A 20,309-nucleotide genomic window follows, 5' to 3' on the forward strand; every position below is an offset into this window, starting at 1 on the left:
AGTAACAAAAGGAAGTAAGGACGTAGCAACCACACACAGGTCACACATGGATACATCATTTGCTTTTAAAACTAGCAATAATCTATCAAACAAACGGAAGTAAGCGCATCAGAACGTAGCTTCAACACACGGGTCACACATAGATACATATCGCTTGTTTTTGGCTCACGTAAGTGTAGCCTATGCGATCGTAACTGTGTCTGTCTGTGCGTGTGTGCGTGTGTATGTCTGTGGTAGAAACTTTAACATTTGAAGACGTCACATTATGGCGTAAGAGGGTTAGACGTCACGCGAAGGAATTACTGAAAGTCTCCGTCATTGTTATTTTGAGCGGGCCGAGACTAGTTGGCAGTCGTGTCCCTGTAAGTTACAGGCTACATGCAGACAGACAGATCTAGATCTAGTGTCTCGCTTTCTTGCACAGTGTCGCCTATGCTTACTGTGTGTGTGTGTGTGTGTGTATGTGTGACGGAGTGATTGAGTTTGTGTTACTGTTTGTCGATTTCTTACGTGAGCCTTGAAGGCTTCGCCTCTTGTTAGAAACTAGCGACAATCTAAGTAACAAAGGGAAGTAAGCGCATCAGAACGTAGCTTAAACACACAGGCCACACATAATACACAGTGAAACGACTTTGCTTTTAGAAACTAGTGACAATCTAATTGAAACAAAGGGTATATTAAGCACATGGAACGCAGCTTCAACACACATGTGACACATAGATACATCATTTTCTTTTAGAACCCAGAGACGATCTATGAAACAAAGGGAAGAGTGCACTCTGAACACAGTTTGTTTGTTTGTTTGTTTGCTTAACGCCCAGCCGACCACGAAGGGCCATATCAGGGCGGTGTTGCTTTGACATATATATAACGTGCGCCACACACAAGACAGAAGTCGCAACACAGGCTTCATGTCTCACCCAGTCACATTATTCTGACACCGGACCAACCAGTCCTAGCACTAACCCCATAATGCCAGACGCCATGCGGAGCAGCCACTAGATTGCCAATTTTAAAGTCTTAGGTATGACCCAGCCGGGGTTCGAACCCACGACCTCCCGATCACGGGGCGGACGCCTTACCACTTGGCCAACCGTGAACACAGTGAAACCCTCCTATTACAACCTTCATAAATCTAAGAAAATCCGGTCTTAAAAGGGGGGGGGGGGGTGTCTCAATATGGAAGCATGTTTAAACAGAAAAGATCGTGTCTTAAAAAGGAGATTTCTTAAAAGTGGGGTTCCACTATGCACGCAACAGTTAAATAAAGCAGAGCCGTTCTCCTGGCGCCGGAGAAGCTTAGGGAGCATTCAGGAATTAACAAACGACTTTAGAATCTTCCACAGAATTTAAAGCTCAGCTAGATTTTCTACAACTGTAGAGCTACTGAGCTCTGTTCTGCTATCTTATTTGTCTATACAGTGGATAACCCCCCTTTTTAAGACTCCCCCCCCCCCCCCAATTTAAGACTTCTCCCTTTTTAAAACAAGACCCAATTTTCCCACTTTTTTAAGGTCTTAAAAAGGGGGGATCCACTGACTATGTCAATGGCACATTTCAAGTCTCAAATATATTTTTTTCTGACAGAGACATTATACAGACAGAAAAACTGACAAACTGACAGACTGACAGACAGTTCAGGCAATTGTATTGAGACAAAGTCAGCCAGAACAGATTAAAGTTTCTCTCTCACAAAAAGATTAACCAACCTGAGGCAGCTCATCAAAGTCCCAGAGAGGATTACTGCACATGCCAGACTTCTGCCAGTCGCCAAACGCCTTGTTCGGCTCACAGTAGATGATGTCTGCAAATACATTCACACTTTAAAACTTCGCTTTCTGAAAAAGGTTTTTTATAGAGTAAAAGGAAGCTGATGGGCTGATGTCAGCAAATACATTCACACTTTAAAACTTCGCTTTCTGAAAAAGATTTTTATAGAGTAAAAGGAAGCTGATGGGCTGATGTCAGCAAACACATTCAAAAGTTAAAAACTTCACTTTCAGAAAAGGTTTTATAGAGTAAAAGGAGAATGATTGGCTGATATCTGCAAATACATCCAGAATTTAAAAACTTCACTTTCAGAAAAGGTTTTATAGAGTAAAAGGAGAATGATTGGCTGATATCTGCAAATACATCCAGAATTTAAAAACTTCGCTTTTAGAAAAGGTTTTATAGAGTAAAAGGAGGCTATAATGGGTCTGCAAATACATCCAGAGTTTAAAAACTTCGCTTTCTGAAAAGGTTTTATAGAGTAAAAGAAGGCTGATGGGCTGAATTGTATGCTGTGAATTACTTTCAGCACATTGCATTTCCAGTGAAGCATTTCTAGATGCTCTCTTCTTTTACCCAGCATCCTTTTTACATGATCACACATTCATTTTCTTTGCCCAAAGATGACTCAGTGCTGTTTAGGAGTACACCTGCTACGCCCCAACAAATTCCATCCATATCAATTGTTTTGCACTGTAAGAATAGACTTTCAATGAAGATCATTGGTAGCTTCTCATAAAAATCTTCTTTCTTTGGCATTCAATCATGTGTTTCGTTCAAATGTTGCAGATAATATCAAAAACATAATACTATAATAGCCTGTTAACAGCAGAATTAAACTGAGTACACAGAAACCACTTCAGCTTTAACCAGTCGTTTTACTTGCACACTATCTGAACTAGCTGCTGTGCCAAAGGAAGACGTACCGGGCAAACAGGGTGACGTGAACTCCAACAGGTAGCACTGTTTGAATGATGTCTGGATCTGTAACAAGGAATAGAGGCACTCACAACATGCAGACATTTGTTTCAGACACATCACATGTCACATCTTGTGATCTAGTGTCAACTTTCTACATCATCAACAAGAACAGCTAGATCTCACGACTGTCTGACATGGTGTACAACATGATTTTATATTCAATATTCAAATTGTTCAGGTGAATAGTTCTGTAACATCTCCCCCCCCCCCCCCCCTCCCACAAACAAACACACAACTCTATCGTCCCCACCCTTAAACACCCACCCACCATCGGAAGAAACACACATAATCTTTTGTAAAGAAGGTCATTGTGCAGTTCTCTCTTCGGTTCAACCTCCATCTCCCCCTCCACACCACCCCCATAGCTTTTCTTTCTTTCTTTATTTATATGGTGTTTAACGTCGTTTTCAACCGCGAAGGTTATATCGCGACGGGGAAAGGGGGGAGAGGGGATAGAGCCACTTGTCAATTGTTTCTTGTTCACAAAAGCACTAATAAAAAATTTGCTCCAGGGGCTTGCAACGTAGTACAATGTATTACCTTACTGGGAGAATGCAAGTTTCCAGTACAAAGGACTTAACATTTCTTACATACTGCTTGACTAAAATCTTCACAAAAATGGACTATATTCTATACAAGAAACACTTAACAAGGGTAAAAAGAGAAACAGAATCCGTTAGTCGCCTCTTACGACATGCTGGGGAGCATCGGGTAAATTCTTCCCCCTAACCCGCGGGGGGTACCCCCATAGCTGCCAACCTTCTGAAGTCAAAATCCAGGAACCAGGGGGTCCAGGGGGACCGTTTAGTCTTGAATATGAGCAGGGAGAAGTTGTCAAATTCTGGAGATTCCCGGAAAATCCAGGAGGGTTGGCAGCTATGCACCCCCCTCTCCACACCACCCCCCTCCCCAGGCCTCCTATGTCACAGTCTTAAAATGAAGGAACACATTCCTGCAGTCATTATCAAGTATTAGAAAATCAGAACAATCAGGTCATAAAGGGGCATCGTGGTCTAAAACGGAGGTTGCACTGTACCTGGGCCTCAATGGTCTTGAAGACGAGCGTGACGGTGGAGTTGTCTGACAGCGACGCTCTGTTCTGTACAAACTGCGACGTCACTCCCAGCACGAACGACCCAAACACCGGCCGGTGGTCACTGTTCAGCAGGTTGTCCACTGAACCTAGAGACAGAAATAACATCTAATAACACCTTCTACAAGAATACTCGCTGCAGGGAGAAAAAAGAAGCTTGAGACCCCCCTGCACGAGAAGTAGTTTGGCAACCTGGTGGCTCTATAAAAGATGGCGGCATTCGTGCGTGCCACAGGAGTGGATTGTCTAAAAGGAGTGAACGAGAAGAAGAAGAAGGACATATCTTCTTCTTCTTCTTTGTTCATGGGCTGAAACTCTCACGTTCACTTTAGCACGAGTGGGTTTTTATGTGCATGACCATTTTTACCCCGCCATTTAGGCAGCCATACGCCGCTTTCAAGGGAAGCATGCTGGGTATTTTCGTGTTTCTATAACCCACCCAACTCTGACATGGATTACATCTTTTCTGTGAGGATTTGTTCTTTTACTTGCGTGTACACACCAAGGGGATATGGCACTAGCAGGTCTGCACATAAGTTAACCTGGGAGATCGGAAAAATCTCCACCCTTAACCCACGAGGCGTCTGCAACCGGGTTTTGAACTCACGACCTTCCGATTAGGAGGCCGATGTCTTATCCACTAGGCCACTGTGCCCGTCGGGGAGAGAAATAATATCTTAAGTGATGTCAACATGAACTTATCCCCTCATGGTACCTGAGTTGAACAGCTTCTGAGCATCATAAGTATCTAACAAACAGCTAACATTTTACTTTGACCAGCAAGTTTTCAACTTTTCAGCAAGTAATCAAAACTAAAATGCAATGTAAATGTCTGCAAATGTGATGTCACAATTACAAATAATCATTGGTGCATACATTCTAACTTGCACTTGGGGGTGGGGGGTGGGGTGGGGGTGGGTGTTTCACTGTTTAATGAGCGTGCAATGTTTACCGTAGGCAGAGTTCTCAAGGAAAGTGCCGGGAAAGGAAGTCCAGAGGATTCGGTCGCACCAGGACGGGACGTTGATTCTCTCCTGAACAGCACAATATACATGCTCATTACTTGACAGTGACTTACTGTACTGCATGTACTGAAAGTCTTCTCTCCTGAACAGCACAATATACATGCTCATTACTTGACAGTGACTTACTGTACTGCATGTACTGAAAGTCTTCTCTCCTGAACAGCACAATATACATGCTCATTACTTGACAGTGACTTACTGTACTGCATGTACTGAAAGTCTTCTCTCCCGATATTGTTTGTCTCAAGTAAATTCTCAAGTTTCAAATCGTAAACTTGGAAACACATATAGCACACACACACACACGCACACACAAACACACACACACAAACACACACATATACACAAAGAGTGTAATATCTCTCTCTCTCTCTCTCTGCCTGCCTGCCTGCCTGCCTGCCTGTCTGTCTGTCAAGAAAGGTGCAAACATTTCGAGTGATAGTCACACTGTTCTATTTGGTGCGAGATTTGCACTTTCAGCTGAACTCGCTTATAGCTCGTTGGCTCACTTATAGCGTGCCGCGGCGCGGCCAGTGACCTTGATTCCCTTTCGCGCGCTGTCTCTAGCAGACAAAGGCTCTATGGAGCTTGTGTGCGATGGCGCCAGTTTGAACAAAATACGTGATTCTTGGTGTGAAAAAGGGATCGTTTCAGTGACTTACACCTGGGATTATGTTCATCTTGTGTATTTTGTTACTTGAATATACAGGCATTGTGTTGGTGCAAACTGGAGTTTATTCATTCGACTCGTTTTGTTTGATTTTGTGGTAATACTAATATCACTGGCACTCAGCTCTTGTTCTTTGTTCCTGTTAAAAGAAACAGAATTTGCGCGTTGTATATCAGTTTATAATCACACTGAATACTGATAACAGCCCAACCGACTGTGTTTTTATTTTGCCATCAGTAAGTACTTAGTCTTAACTGTGTGATAGAGTGAAAACAAGTTAGGTTAAAGGTGTTTGTGTATGATTTCTGAAGCACTTTTGTGGGGTAAGTTGTGTGAATTAACCCACGCGCAGGTTCTCGGAACAGGCACTCGCTACAGTACGCTATTATATGCAGCTCTGTTGACTGTCGTGCATTTCATCTTGTTTGTTTTGTTTTGTGTTTTCCCCCTTCTTTTTTGTTCTTAAGCATGTGACGTGTTTATTCTTAAATTAATGTTGTGACTGTAGTTGTGCTTATGTTCTTGCCTGTCTGTATGTGTGTACATGGTTTTGCTTGTTTATTTGTGTCATTTTCTTTTAATTTGTAGTCACTCTATTTATTGATTTAAGGTGTCTCAGTTAAGAATGGCGGCAGTGCAACATACGGAAGATCTCCACATATTTAGGCTAAATGCTATGTGCAGAACGTGTGGCAGAAGATCAAAGACAGCGAAGGACAAAAATCATACCATTAGGCATTGCAAAAGCTACGCATCAGTGTTGTTTCAGTTTCACGGTATTCACGTTTCTGAAGAAGCCAATGGCACCACTTTCTCAAGTACACTATGTACATCATGCTTTGCTCGTCTCAGCCAACTAAAAAAAACTAACATTCCAACTCAAGGTGTGTCAAAAGCAATGAATAATAACCTTGAAAAAACAAAGGTGTTGTGGACACAATACAACTCCAAAGTGGAAGTAGCTGACTGTAGTGTGTGTAGAACGTTTGCCGAACAAATGGCTGGTAGTCGTAAGAAACCAAGAAAAGCCAGTGAAAAAGCTGCTAGCCCGCAAAGAAAAGGCACATGTGTTGACAGTACTGATGCCTGTACAAGCACTTCTATTGTTGAAACCTTTCAGCCACAGTGTTCTTCAACACCTGAAACAAAAACCGCAAGCCGTGTGGTCAAAAAACGTCTGTTCGACCTGCTGACATCTCGCAAGGGTACGACTCAGAGTCAGAGTGATGTAAGTACTAACAATGACACAGTCGTCGTGTCAGCTGCTTCAACATCATTTCAAACCCAAGCCCCAGCAGAATCAAACGATAACACACCTGTAGCAAAGTCTGTATCTCAGTCACAGAAAGCAACAGATACTAACACTGTTTTGTCAAAAAACAAACCACAAACCCAACTCCGCCCAATAGAACAGTTGCAAGCACCTTTGACAAAAAAAGAGGAAGAGTATTTAACTGGCTTAGTTAGGGTGAAACTGGCACAGTCAGATGACAAGAAGACGTTGATATGTAAGACAAAAGCACAGCCACTTGTCCTAAAGAAAATTGTGAGAGCGAAAAAGTCATCAGCGCTAGTTTCTACTCCAATGAGGAAGAGAAGAGCAAAGGAAATTGCCAACTTGAGAAAAGAAATTTCCGGTTCCACGGAAGCTGACATAATAAAACAACAAAGCACTGAACTCAAGCACACTACAAAGCGCAAAAGGGATGACATTCTGAAAACAGCTGGGTTGGGACAGGCACGCGTCTCTTCAAAATCAGCAGCTCAAATTAGAGCAAAACTGTCACTTAGCTGGGCAAAACAAAGGCAGTTGCGAAAATTAAACAAGGCAATGGGAATAAAAATGGAGTGTGAGAAAAAGGAGAGGGAATTTCAGGAGGGAGTGCTTTGTGGGAAAATAGAAGTTTACACATTACGTCTCTCATGCATCAACAAAGCGACAAAGAAAGAGGAAGTTAGGGGCATTCCCGTGTCTTCTATTGTCAGCTGGCCCAAGTTTGTAACGGATCTCTTAGACCAGTACGACAAGAAGAACATGCTAACATGGCATAACAACACCTTGCCAGAAAATGAAATTTGGGTTAAAATCGGGGGTGACCATGGAGGGGGGAGTTTTAAAGTTGTTCTTGAAGTAGCAAATCTCCACAATCCAAATGCGAACTCAAAGTTGGTTGTGATGACTGAAGCCAAAGATTGTGCTGAAAACCTTGAAAAGATTTTAGGCAGCACTATTAAAGAGGGAGTTAGTGCTGTCAACGGCATGATGTGGAAAGGAAAAAGGCTGCGAGTGTTTATGTTTGGGGATTATGATTTCCAGTCAAAAATGTATGGACTGTCAGGAGCCCAGAGTAGTTATCCATGTCTTTGGTGCAAGACTTCCAAAACGCAAATGCAATGGAGTCCAAGAGAAAAAGCCCCCAAAAGAACGTTAAGAAACATGAAAGAAGACCTCATAGGGTACCAAGAATCTGGCAGTGACAAAAAACATGCCAAAGACCACTACAACGTCATTCGTGCTCCAATATGGGACGTCAAAGTGAGTCATGTAGCGCCGCCTTACCTTCATTTGCTCCTTGGTGTTGTGAACAAACACCACGATCTTCTTGCAAATGAGTGTCACCAGCTTGACAAGCAAATAGCAGATGCCCTTTCTAAAATAAAACTGAGTGAAGAGCGTTTGGTGGTGATTGACAACACTACCGAAGCATTCAGAAGGTGTGTCAGAAAAATGTATAATCTCCGAGAAAAAGGGAAACTTAATCTGAAAACGTTTACAGTCTTCGACAGATCTGAAGGACCAACAGTTGCAGGGGTTACTGAGATTTTGAATAAGCATAGCATAACACCTCAGGCCTTTTTTGGTGGTAGCTTCAATGGGAATCACTGCAACAAATACATTAAAGATGAAGTGATTACTGCCGTAGCAGACAGCGTAGAAAGAAGGGCATTTATCCTGACAGATGATTATGGCGTGCACACCCTTGCAGGTCAAATCAAAGACAAACACACCCGTTTGAACAGTCTTTACTCCAGTGTGCACAGGCTTGTGTCACACACAAAACCAGTTGGGAAAGATGACCTTCCTGGCATCCAAGTAGCTATTTCTGAATACATGGAGTTCTACAGAGGTAACGTGTGCCTTGACAACGTTAATGTCATCCCAAAGCAGCACATACTTGAAGCACATTGTGTAGAGTTTATGGACAGGTGGGGGATGGGGCTTGGTTTGATGGGTGAACAGGGCGGCGAAAAAATACATTCTGACGTCAACAATTTGAAAAGGAGAGTTTGGGGCATGAAAAACAAGGGACAGCAACTTTGCCAGTTAATGAAAGAGCAACAAATTAAGACCTCACCGATGCTGCTTGACACCCCGCCAAAAACAAAATCCTAAACAAGAATGATAAAAAGTCATTGAGGCCTTTAGCATATTGACACAATAACAGCTCTAAAACATTGTTTTTTGTTGTTTGTTTTTCTTCTAAAATTGTACATATTGGTTTTTTTCTTCTTCTAACAATGTACATTGTGTTTTTGTTTTGTTTTTCTTTCTAAAAATGTACATAGTGTGTGTGTGTGTGTGTGTGTGTGTGTGTGTGTGTGTGTGTGTGTGTGTGTGTGTGTGTGTGTGTGTTCATATGCGTGTGAGGGAATGTGATCCCGCGTAAAGAGTGTGTTTACACTCACATTTGAACCGTTTAGTTTGAAATTACACCCACTCTATTCCATTACAATGCACGTCATCTTTTTTTTCTTCAGCATCTCAGAGAAATAACAACCCCAACTGTTGTGCTGTGTTGTTTTGTTTCGTTTTGTCTGTTCTGTTTTGTTTGCGATAATGAAACAAACGTTAAATTGTCGTCGGATCGACGAGTTTTCTTTCCTGTGGTATATATACAAGTTTGTGAGAACAATACGAGTGAAAAACTGTGTTGAAAAACTTTCAAATCGACTTGTGTGCTGCTATTGGATTACTGACCAACAGTTGCAGGGTCAGGTAGGCTTTTTGTTTTCTTCACATGCAGCTAACAATTTGCATGAACATGTATTGAAAGACCGTTTTTTCTTTCTTTTATATTACAGGCATTAATTGCACTATTTTGAATTATATAAACGCAAAACAAATTTCACATGCGCACCATACGCATGCCTATAATATGTTTTTAAATACGACTGTATATACTCTGTTGTTTGTATATATATTTTGTAAAGTGTTGTACATGTATATATCAGTGTACTTAGGGATTACCTTTGTCTTTTTTTCCAATATTTTGTGTTCTTTTATTGTGACACATTGATTATGATGTTTTGTTTACTGTGTTGTCTTCTGTCCTCTTATAGATTGTGCCGTGCTTTCGGATGTTGGGTTTCCTGTTTATTTAACTGTAGCATACATGTGTTTTTCAGATCTGTAAGGTGTGGTATAATTATTTACTTGAAGAGCAAACACCTTTTTTAATTCTCTCATTTAGCCTTTTTTCTGTCTTGTAAATTGTGGCATGTTTTGTTTCATACGATTGACATACATGTATTATCCGCCTATGTGTTGTCTGGGGCTAATATCATGTGGCACTTCGAGCGGATTTGGGTGAGCGCGCGCGAGCTATTTTTTTTTCTCCTGTGGTATATATACAAGTTTGTGAGACTTGTATAGGAGGGCCGTGAGGTAAGCTTTTTTGTTTTATTCACATGCAGCTAACAATTTTCATGAACATGTATTGCCGTAAGATCTTTTTTCTTTCTTATATGTTACTGACATTATCTACACTATTTTGAATTTTATATCTACACTATTTTGAATTTTATAATTATATAAACGCAAAACAAATTTTACATGCGCACCATCAATGACTTTTACTAGTAGTCCTTGGCATAATATGTATGTAAATACGATATACTCTACTGTTTGTATATATTTCGAACGCACACACACACACACACACACACACACACACACATGTACACATACACATACACACACACACACACACGCACGCACACACACACACAGTCACACATTGGAAAACACCGCCATGAGTAAGCATCTTCGGCGTCATTGACAAACCTCCAAAATGGAAAAGAAAGGTCACCTGTTATTCTATTCTCAAGAGTATACAATGTATAACCACTGTTCTACTTTCAAGTATTACACCCTACGCATGGAGACTATTTCCTTGCGGGAGTATATAGAGGGCCACTTATCAGGCATTCTGAACAGTGCAGAAAACGTTCTCACTGTTTTTAGGCTCTCTCTAGAGCGCGCGAGCTACAGAACCTTATCAACACAGCAGCTGCTGGCCACGCTAGCTGCAGACAAAGAAAGAGTCGTCTGTCAGGCGCCACTGTGAATGGGGCCGGGTAGGAGGGAAATGGGGGGAGGAAAGGAAAGGGAGGGTAAATAGGGGGATGAGGGTGGTTCTTGCCGGTTATTTTTAGCTGGAGCCAGCCTGGAGCAGAGAGTGCCTGAAATGAAACACAGTGTAGTATTATCTCAACAATCCAAACTGGCAAACAAAAATATACATACTCCTGTTTTCTTGACTTTGCGCCAGTCATATTTGTATCCAGGCGTATGTCGCTCTAGTCTGTAGGTTGGCATGAACATGATTTCTGACTCATCTGCAATCACAAGAATGTACAATTAGGATTGAATTATTAACTTGCAGGACAAGCGCCAAAATGAGAAATATAATACATTAAAATAAAAAACACAGTAAAAATAATGTCAAATGTGTCGATATACCAACATCTATCAAATCAAACATAATCAATTAAAACCAAAATTAAAACACACAAACACACACATACATGCATAGCAAAATCAAATGGTACGTATACTGCCCCTCCCCATACCCCCACCCCCTCCCCCCCCCCAACTCCCTTCATCCCAGTGTTTAATTTTACTTTTGTCCATTTTTACAACTCAAAAATGAATAACCTTGGCTTCAAGGAGCATATAACACTTACTGAAAGCGAAAAAGGATTTCTTTTCCGACTGTGCCCGGCGAAGCTGATCTCTGTCAATCAGGTACCGCAGGTCTCTCTGTTCGGCCTTCATCAGCACATTCTGAACAACAAAACACACCTCATGTACACTACCATGTTTTACATTTGTGACGGGCCTCCACCACAAAATGAGTCGCATGTCACCTTTGCATGATTTTCATATTTTTACATTTTCCTAACAAGTTTTTTTATGCCCTATCCAGTGGTGAAACCCATTTTAGAAAAGAGTGAAAACTGTTTGAGTTATAAGCCTGTGACTAAGGTGACCCTCACACTGTTACCAGACACTCCCCGGACTTATATTAAGCCTAGCGCAGAACCACGCGAGGTGACATGCGACTCATTTCGTGGTGGAGGGTCACATTCTAGGTCCTAAAGGCGCTCGATGACTTTATTCTCTGTGCATGTGTTGTAACTTGCCAAAGGTGCATGGTCCCAGGATTGATCTTTTTGGGTAAATGTGCTGAAAAGGCCATTCTTCTTCTTCTTGTGGTTCGCTGTTAGATCATCAGTCCGGACTGCAGGGCAAAACTTGCTGTCCTCTCCAAGTCAATTCAAGATTGAAGGTGTGTCGATTTCCACCACCATCACAATCCCTCTGTTCCCCCTCCACACCCCCCTCTGTGCACGTTTAAACTACATTATTTGTAAAAGACAGAGTCAGCAGTGAATATCTTGTCAGACTCATGTGAATAGAATCCTCAACAATGTAGTTGAGATCACTGAAGAAGAAGGCAGTACGGTGTGTGTGTGTGTGTGTGCATTGGTGCATGCGTGTGTGTGTGTGATTGTGCACATGCGCTCGTGTGTGTGTGTGCATGTGTGTGTGTGTGAGTGTGTGTGTGTGTGTGTGTGTGTGTATTGGTGCATGCGTGTGTGTGCATGCATTTTTTTACAGACCTGAATAGAATCCTCCACCCTGTAGTTGAGATCACCGAAGAAGAAGACGTGATGGAACTTGTGCGTCACGTCGTAGGCCTCTAGGTTCTTGGGTCCCAGAGACAGGCCCTTCAGAATGTCTCGGAAATTGGCATGGCGTCTGAAGAAAATTTAATCATTCATGTCACTGTATTTGTTTCTTGCTGAAAACAACTAGTATGTTCACTGAGAATTTCAGCAGCATGATTTATGTTGGGAAAGGATCAGAGATTTCAAGAGTACAGTGTTACCTTCTGAGACTTTCACAAATCTGAAAAAATCAGGTCTTAAAACAAAATAAAGCATCTCCGTTTGTAAGCCCTAATATCTCATTGAAAAAAAAGCTGATCCCCCCCCCCCCAAAAAAAAAAAGAAGAAAAAAAGAAGAAAAAAAAAGTCTTAAAACAAAAGGTTTCAAAATGGGACAAAAATGTACAGAAGAAGTCATGAACAAGAATGGAAAAATGGAGTCTTAAAAGGGAGGGATAAGAGGGAACTTTAATCGGGGAGATGTGTGGGGAGTGGGGGGGGGGGGGAGGATGGCCTTCAATCCTTTCCCACATAAACAATCATTCACAGGGGGGGGGGGGGGGGAGGATGGCCTTCAATCCTTTCCCACATAAACAATCATTCACAGGGGGGGGGTGGGGGGGGGGGAGGATGGCCTTCAATCCTTTCCCACATAAACAATCATTCACAGCGTCACAGTGACACTGATCTGTTCTGGAATATAATCACTCCAAACATCAACAGCCTTGCACATACCTGGGAACCCCTGTTTTGCACTTGGAGTATTCTCAAACAAACTTGGTGTATTTTCAGTAAAATGAGCGTACTCCACACAGCATTTGAACATCCATGATTCAAACATGCTTCACAGGCGCCCGTCGCACAGTTAATTAAGTTTACCAATACATTTGAAACAAATGCTCGTTCAATATTTACTGACAAAAACAGTAATCATGTGTCAAAATACTGGATCGGCTTCGATGTGAGGAAAAGTAATGTAGGAATTTTTCTTGTCGTATTTCTTATCCACTGACCGTACTGATCGTATTCCAGACAATCTTGCATACAGAATATGGCAAAATCGTATGGGTTCCTAGGTCTGCTTGCTGCTTTTTGTGCAGGGTTTTAAATGTGTGTGGTGAAAGGACATAGGAGTCACTAATGTTATATTTGAAGTCTTATATCGTGCGCGTATCTCCAGACTCAGGCTCAAGGCGCAGGGATCTATTTAAGCCGTGTGAGATGGAATTTTTTACACAATACATCACGCATTCACATCGACCAGCAGATCGCAGCCATTTCGGCGTATATCCTACTTTTCACGGCCTATTATTCCAAGTCACACGGGTATTTTGGTGGACATTTTTTATCTATGCCTATACAATTTTGCCAGGAAAGACCCTTTTGTCAATCGTGGGATCTTTAACGTGCACACCCCAATGTAGTGTACACAAAGGGACCTCGGTTTTTCGTCTCATCCGAAAGACTAGCACTTGAACCCACCACCTAGGTTAGGAAAGGGGGGAGAAAATTGCTAACGCCCTGACCCAGGGTCGAACTCGCAACCTCTCGCTTCCGAGCGCAAGTGCGTTACCACTCGGCTACCCAGTCCTTTTTGAAAATCACTGAACCAAGGCTATAGCTACTAGTACTCTCCCCACCTTCAGGTTATGAATTAACAATGCATAATCCAACCACTAAGCAAGACATTGCCTTGTTAAAGTTAGCGACACGTTGGAATTTTTATATTGCCCGCAATAATGTCAAGGGAGAAAACTCTTTCATCACTGAGTTACATTTTTGTCGGGTCACTTCCTAATGCAATTCTAACTTTTTTTCGCATTTCTCAAATTGTTGAAAACTTTTATTCGACTGTTTGTTTCACACACATAACCTAGAGAAGGCACTTTCATGCCCGAAAGTTGACAGCCATGAAAAATCATTACCAACTGCGTTATAGTGTCAAAAAAAACTGAAGGGAAATAACTCTTGCATTAATTCACACTTGACACACCTATCCCTGTTCCTGACGGCACCCAAAATCTAACCAGCTCACGCAAATTTACAACATTATAAAACTCAGCAAGAAGAATACAAAAACATCATGCAAACCATCCACAGTACATGAACACGAAAAATAACGATCTTTTTTCTACAAGAAATTAACGAATACCAGCAGAGTCTCTTTAAAACAAAACGCATGGTATAGAACTGAACAAAGCAGACATATACAGTATGAGGTGGTGGTGAGGCTTGCATTAGGGGACACACACAGGTACTATGTTACCTAACATTTCCCCTGGGAAGGTCTGAGACAAGAGCTGTTCAACCATCTAGCAGGTGGTCCCTATAATCAACTATGGGGAGTGGTGAACTAGAAATGGTCCATGCAGGTGGCAATATTTGGCAGGTGAAGCTAGGGAGGTGGCCCCTTTCCAGTGGATGCCTAGCTGCCTTGCTTGGTTGGAAGAGGCCATGGCTAGCAATGATAAGTGCAATATGCGGGGTGGTCCATGCAGGACTATAACTCAATTCAGACTACTCCACCACCATCTCACTTTTATTTTTATTTTTTTTCAATAACACATAAATTTGCGCTATGCAGCACTCTACCTGGGATATCACCTAAGCTAAGAACACAGAGCAGTGAACAGTTTGAAAACAATGGGACACACGAGCAAAGATATTGGGGGGGGGGGGGGGGGGGGTGCTTTTTTTTCAGTTTTTCCTTACAGTACCAATTCCTGTTAACCCAATTTTGAATTTGTGTGTATGTTGTTGTATCTTACTGGTTTAAATTGGCAAATCATGCACTAGTCAACTGCATCTGTTTTCCCATTTTTTAGTGGATGATAATGAATTTAAAATCACTAAGCACAATCAGCCAGGTGGGGAGGTCTCACCTTTCCATGCGCTCCTCTCCTGACGTCAGGTGAGCGTTGATGAAGCAAAGCGAGGTTCCGTTGAAGAGGAAGGAGATAGCCACTGCTCCCTTGTTCCCTGCAGCGACAAGATGGCACACAATCATTCACAGGATGTACCAGAGAAAGGAACACAACAAGAGCAGCTTGTAATACTGCATGTCCTCTCTCTCTCTCTCTCCCTCTCTCTCTCTCCTCTCTCTCTCCAGCCCTCCCTTCCTCCCTCCCTTAGCCTTAAAGGTAGTGTTTTGTTTTTTAATACAGTATCAACATTATCATCATCCATTCTCTCTCTCTCTGTCAAACACACACACGCACACACGCACGCACGCACGCACACACACACACACTCAACGTATAGTAGCAAAAACAACAACGTTCCCAAAAATCAAATAAATAGAAACCGTACCCAGTGCATTGGCGATTCCAGTGCGAACGGAGGATTTCTGTATGACGCTGATCTTGTTGCGGTGTCGGGGCAAGATGAGTATTGCCAACCTCAGACCCCACAGTGTGCACGTCTCCAGCTAAACACAAAGCACATCAACAATCACAGACAATAAGCATTAAAACTAGTTATTACCAATTCAGTGCCCCATATGGCTTTTTGACCAATCAGGACGGATTCCAGGTGACCCTCTAAATGTTATAACGTTCGGGCAGAGACCCTTTTTGTTTATCAAGCCCGTACAGGTTGACAGGTATGATGTACAGGGGGATAAGGCACTTGCAGGTCTGCACATAAGTTGACCTGGGAGATCGTAAAAATCTCCACCCTTGACCCACCAGACACTGCATGACATGAAATCAGAGCCAATCATTCACTGTCACGACATGTACGCTTGAGACCTCCACTGAACAGTGGCAATCTGTTTGCCTCAGCTTATTTTAAAAGGACATAGTTCTTTCCACAAGTCATTAAAAAAAAGTAACCAGAGACAATACAGTTCATGGGATACGGAATAATAACAGCATGAATTAACCAACCAGTTCCACGTCGACCATGAGCGTGGCTTTCAGTGTAGCCTTCAGGGTGTTGATCCAATCCTTGTCCGCCATGCCGCTCTCCTGTGTGCCGATGACGTACATGTCATGTGGTAACCGCGACAACGTACGATCCTTGCTCTTTCCCTCGCCCCAGCAACGCAGCCAGAATTTGAGAGTGTTGGTGGGAGTTGATTTACCTGTTAAAAAGGTTATGCAGTGCCGTTGATATCAGCAACACGGAAGGAAAAACTAATTCTTCGCTTCTAGTCATTCCAGAAAATGTTGACTATGTTCATGAATGATGAAAACTGATTAACCTTTTAGAAAAGTTACAATGTGGTTGATATTAGAGAAAGAAAAGAAAAATCTTGTCTGCTTTTTTGAATTTGAAATTTCTGAAAATGCAGATGATGTTCATATATGATGTTGCTGTACTTTTGAAAATGAAAGCTGAGCTATCTAAGTATCGTTATGTCTACATGCACAGATACACACACACACAAATACACAGACACAGACTCACTGTCTCTCTCACTGTCTCTCTGTCTGTCTGTCCGTCTGTCTTGTCTGTCTTGTCTGTCTGTCTGTCTGTCTCTCTCTCCCTCCCTCTCTTTCCTGGCTTATGATTTTTTTTCTCTCTCAAAAGTACTCTTACCCATGTTCCAAGAGCCAATGAAAATGGACAGATTGTCGACCTCCGTCTCTTGTGAGTGCAACATTTTCATCTGTCGGACTTGCAGGCAGAAGTTTTCTCTCTCGTGTGCGCTGTCGAACTGATAGGTGAACTTCTTCTTGCCCTCCATCACCACGTCCAGGCGACTGTTATCCTTGGTGTTCTTCACTAGCTGTAAAACTGCAATGTGACACGCAACAAATGTTGACTTCATGGCTGATGTACTTACCGTACTTTCCGGGTCATAAGGCGCGACTTTTTTCCTCGAGTTCGACCCCTGCGTCTTGTATAACGAAGCGCCTAATCCGTGTATGAAATACGAAAAAAATCAAAGAGACCGCTTGAGTACCAGTCAAACAACTTGTGATAATGCATGTTTCAGCTACTTGGTACTGCCCTGCCTTTGATCTGGCCGCACACACAGATTTCCACTCTGTTAAACTCTCTCAGATATGACAGGGGAACCACCTCTCATGGCAAAAACTGGGTCATTGACCCCTGGGAAGAAGGTCGTGTCTTTTAACAAGGCCACCCAGCTATCACAATGCCTTTGATCTGGCCGCACACACAGAGCACACATATTTTCACTCAGTTAAAGTCGGTCACTGACCGGTCACTGACCCCGATGCAGGAAGTGTTTCCTCTCTCAGATATGACAGGGGAACCACCTCTCGTGGCAAAAACTGGGTCATTTTGGTGCGCCCTATCGGTCCCCTGCGTCCAATGGGTGACTGGATTACAATTTTTTTTTTAAAGAAGGGGGTGCGTCTTAGATAACGAAGCGCCTTGTCACCCGGAAAGTACAGTATGTAAAGAGAGAGAGAGAGAGGGGGAGAGAGAGAGAGGATGATAATAAAGATGATAGTACATGTCATGTACTATATTTTTAAAAGATACTAGCTTTAAGGCTTAAGGAGGGAGGGATGGCTAGAGAAAAATATATGTTGGTTTAGGGTAACATGACCAAAAACAATAGGGTTGGTAGGATGGCTTTTTTTATTTTTTATTTTTTTATTTTTAGTCTTGGTATGTTTCGCAAAATGTGCCAGTTTTTTTATTTTTTTTATTTTTTTTTTAGAATGTGACACACAACAAATGTTGACTTCATGGCTGATGTACTTATGTAAAACTGCAATGAGACACGCAACAAATGTTGACTACATGGCTGATGTACTTATGTAAAACTGCAATGAGACACACAACAAATGTTGACTACATGGCTGATGTACTTATGTAAAACTGCAATTTATCCTACATACGTGAGAGAGACACCCGTGAGATAATAATCGTTCAAATCACACGTGTGTATATCATGTAAAAGAGGTCATGTCAAGCAAGTCTGGCAGGGACCTGTTTTTCCACTGCTTATGATGCCAAAGTCACCGAGACAAACGTCATTATAGATACAAAAATTGCGCTCGCTAATTACCCTCGATGAATCTTTAGAACTAACACGTCACGCCACACTTTCAGAGTGACGTTTCTTTGCTTTGACGTAAGAGATTGCACGAGGCTTTAGAAGCGATCGAGGTTCCAAAACAAGCGTCTTCAATTTAGCTGCCTCGTCTGCAATACATTTTCAGTAAAATACACGTAAGTACAGTATGTAGGATAAACAGAATACTACATGGCTTGCTGTGTCGTACCAGATTTACACTCGTTGCTTTTTCAAATAGTGAACAGCTCGCTTTCGCTCGCAGTTCAATATTTAGAAAAACAACTCGTGTAAATCTGGTACGACACAGCAAGCCATGTAGTATTCTCTATGAGACACACAACAAATGTTGACTTCATGGCTGATGTACTTATGTAAAACTGCAATGAGACACGCAACAAATGTTGACTACATGGCTGATGTACTTATGTAAAACTGCAATGAGACACACAACAAATGTTGACTACATGGCTGATGTACTTATGTAAAACTGCAATGAGACACGCAACAAATGTTGACTTCATGGCTGATGTACTTATGTGCATACTCTATTGGTGTTCTTCACTCGCTGTAAAACTGCAATGTGACACACAAGGTTAGGGGGAAGAATTTACCCGATGCTCCCCAGCATGTCGTAAGAGGCGACAAATGGATTCTGTTTCTCCTTTTACCCTTGTTAAATATTTCTTGTATGGAATATAGTCAATTTTTGTAAAGATTTTAGTCAAGCAGTATGTAAGAAATGTTAAGTCCTTTGTACTGGAAACTTGCATTCTCCCAGTAAGGTAATATATTGTACTACGTTGCAAGCCCCTGGAGCAAATTTTTTTTTCTTCTTCTTCTTCTGCGTTTGTGGGCTGAAACTCCCACGTACACTTGTGTTTTTTGCACGAGTGGAATTTTACGTGTATGACCGTTTTTTACCCCGACATTTAGGCAGCCATACGCCATTTTTCGGAGGAAGCATGCTGGGTATTTTCGTGTTTCTATAACCCACCTAACTTTGACATGGATTACAGGATCTTTTTCGTGCGCACTTAGTCTTGTGCTTGCGTGTACACACGGGGGTGTTCGGACACCGAGGAGAGTCTGCACACAAAGTTGACCCTGAGAAATAAATCTCTCGCCGAACGTGGGGACGAACTCACGCTGACAGCGGCCAACTGGATACAAATCCAGCGCGCTACCGACTGAGCTACATCCCCGCCCCACACTTTTTACTCACAATACATTCATAAATGCAAAAACACCAACCTACACCTCTCTGTCTGTCTATCTCTCTCTTCGTCCCCCCTCTCTCCCTCTCTCTCTTTCTCCCTTCCTCTCTCCCTCCCTCCCCTCCTCCCCCCCTCTCTCTCTCTCTCCCTCCCCTCCTACCTTTTCTCATCCCCCCCCCCCTACCTCTCCCCCCCCCCCCCCTCACTTTTATCATGTGTGAATGTGTTGCTGGAGTCGAGGAAGTCTTTGGAGGGCTTGACGGCAAAGAGTCGCCCCTGTCGCATGTCCACGTTCAGGTTCAGCTTGGCTGCCTGGTTCAGCACCTTGCCTGCTTTCAGCAGCTTCACCTGCACAACGCATTTCAGTGCAAGTTTAATGACAAACACCGATGAAACAAACCAAGACAAGATGTCTCTTCTTGACCCTCTTTTCCAAAAGTAAAATCTCTGACATCTTTTTCTTCTTCTTGTAGATCACACGTCTATACTGTTAGACCGGACGCCAAGGAATTTGGAAGCGCACTCTTCCATTCACATGTATACAGCAGCATAGCTGTCAACACACACACACACACACACACACACACCAGGGGATGATCAGTTC

The 20,309-nt window shown here is 42.4% G+C and overlaps 1 protein-coding gene across 3 annotated transcripts in view; it reads right to left on the reverse strand.

Annotated features, from left to right (window-relative positions):
- LOC138945371 (phosphatidylinositol 3,4,5-trisphosphate 5-phosphatase 2-like) overlaps nt 1–20,309 on the reverse strand; it is a 42,786-nt gene that overhangs the window by 8,912 nt on the left and 13,565 nt on the right. For all 3 annotated transcript variants that reach the window (XM_070316800.1, XM_070316799.1, XM_070316798.1), the window contains exons 10-21: nt 19,912–20,053; nt 17,036–17,233; nt 16,381–16,577; nt 15,803–15,920; nt 15,376–15,472; nt 12,446–12,584; nt 11,507–11,606; nt 11,067–11,158; nt 4,797–4,878; nt 3,788–3,933; nt 2,697–2,754; nt 1,710–1,804 (exon numbers count right to left, since the gene is read on the reverse strand). In XM_070316800.1, the coding sequence (XP_070172901.1) occupies nt 1,710–1,804; nt 2,697–2,754; nt 3,788–3,933; nt 4,797–4,878; nt 11,067–11,158; nt 11,507–11,606; nt 12,446–12,584; nt 15,376–15,472; nt 15,803–15,920; nt 16,381–16,577; nt 17,036–17,233; nt 19,912–20,053 (1,464 nt within the window). The remainder of the gene's footprint in view (nt 1–1,709; nt 1,805–2,696; nt 2,755–3,787; nt 3,934–4,796; nt 4,879–11,066; nt 11,159–11,506; nt 11,607–12,445; nt 12,585–15,375; nt 15,473–15,802; nt 15,921–16,380; nt 16,578–17,035; nt 17,234–19,911; nt 20,054–20,309) is intronic.

This window comes from Littorina saxatilis, linkage group LG13 (genome assembly GCF_037325665.1).
Source record: "Littorina saxatilis isolate snail1 linkage group LG13, US_GU_Lsax_2.0, whole genome shotgun sequence".
NCBI lineage: Eukaryota > Metazoa > Mollusca > Gastropoda > Littorinimorpha > Littorinidae > Littorina > Littorina saxatilis.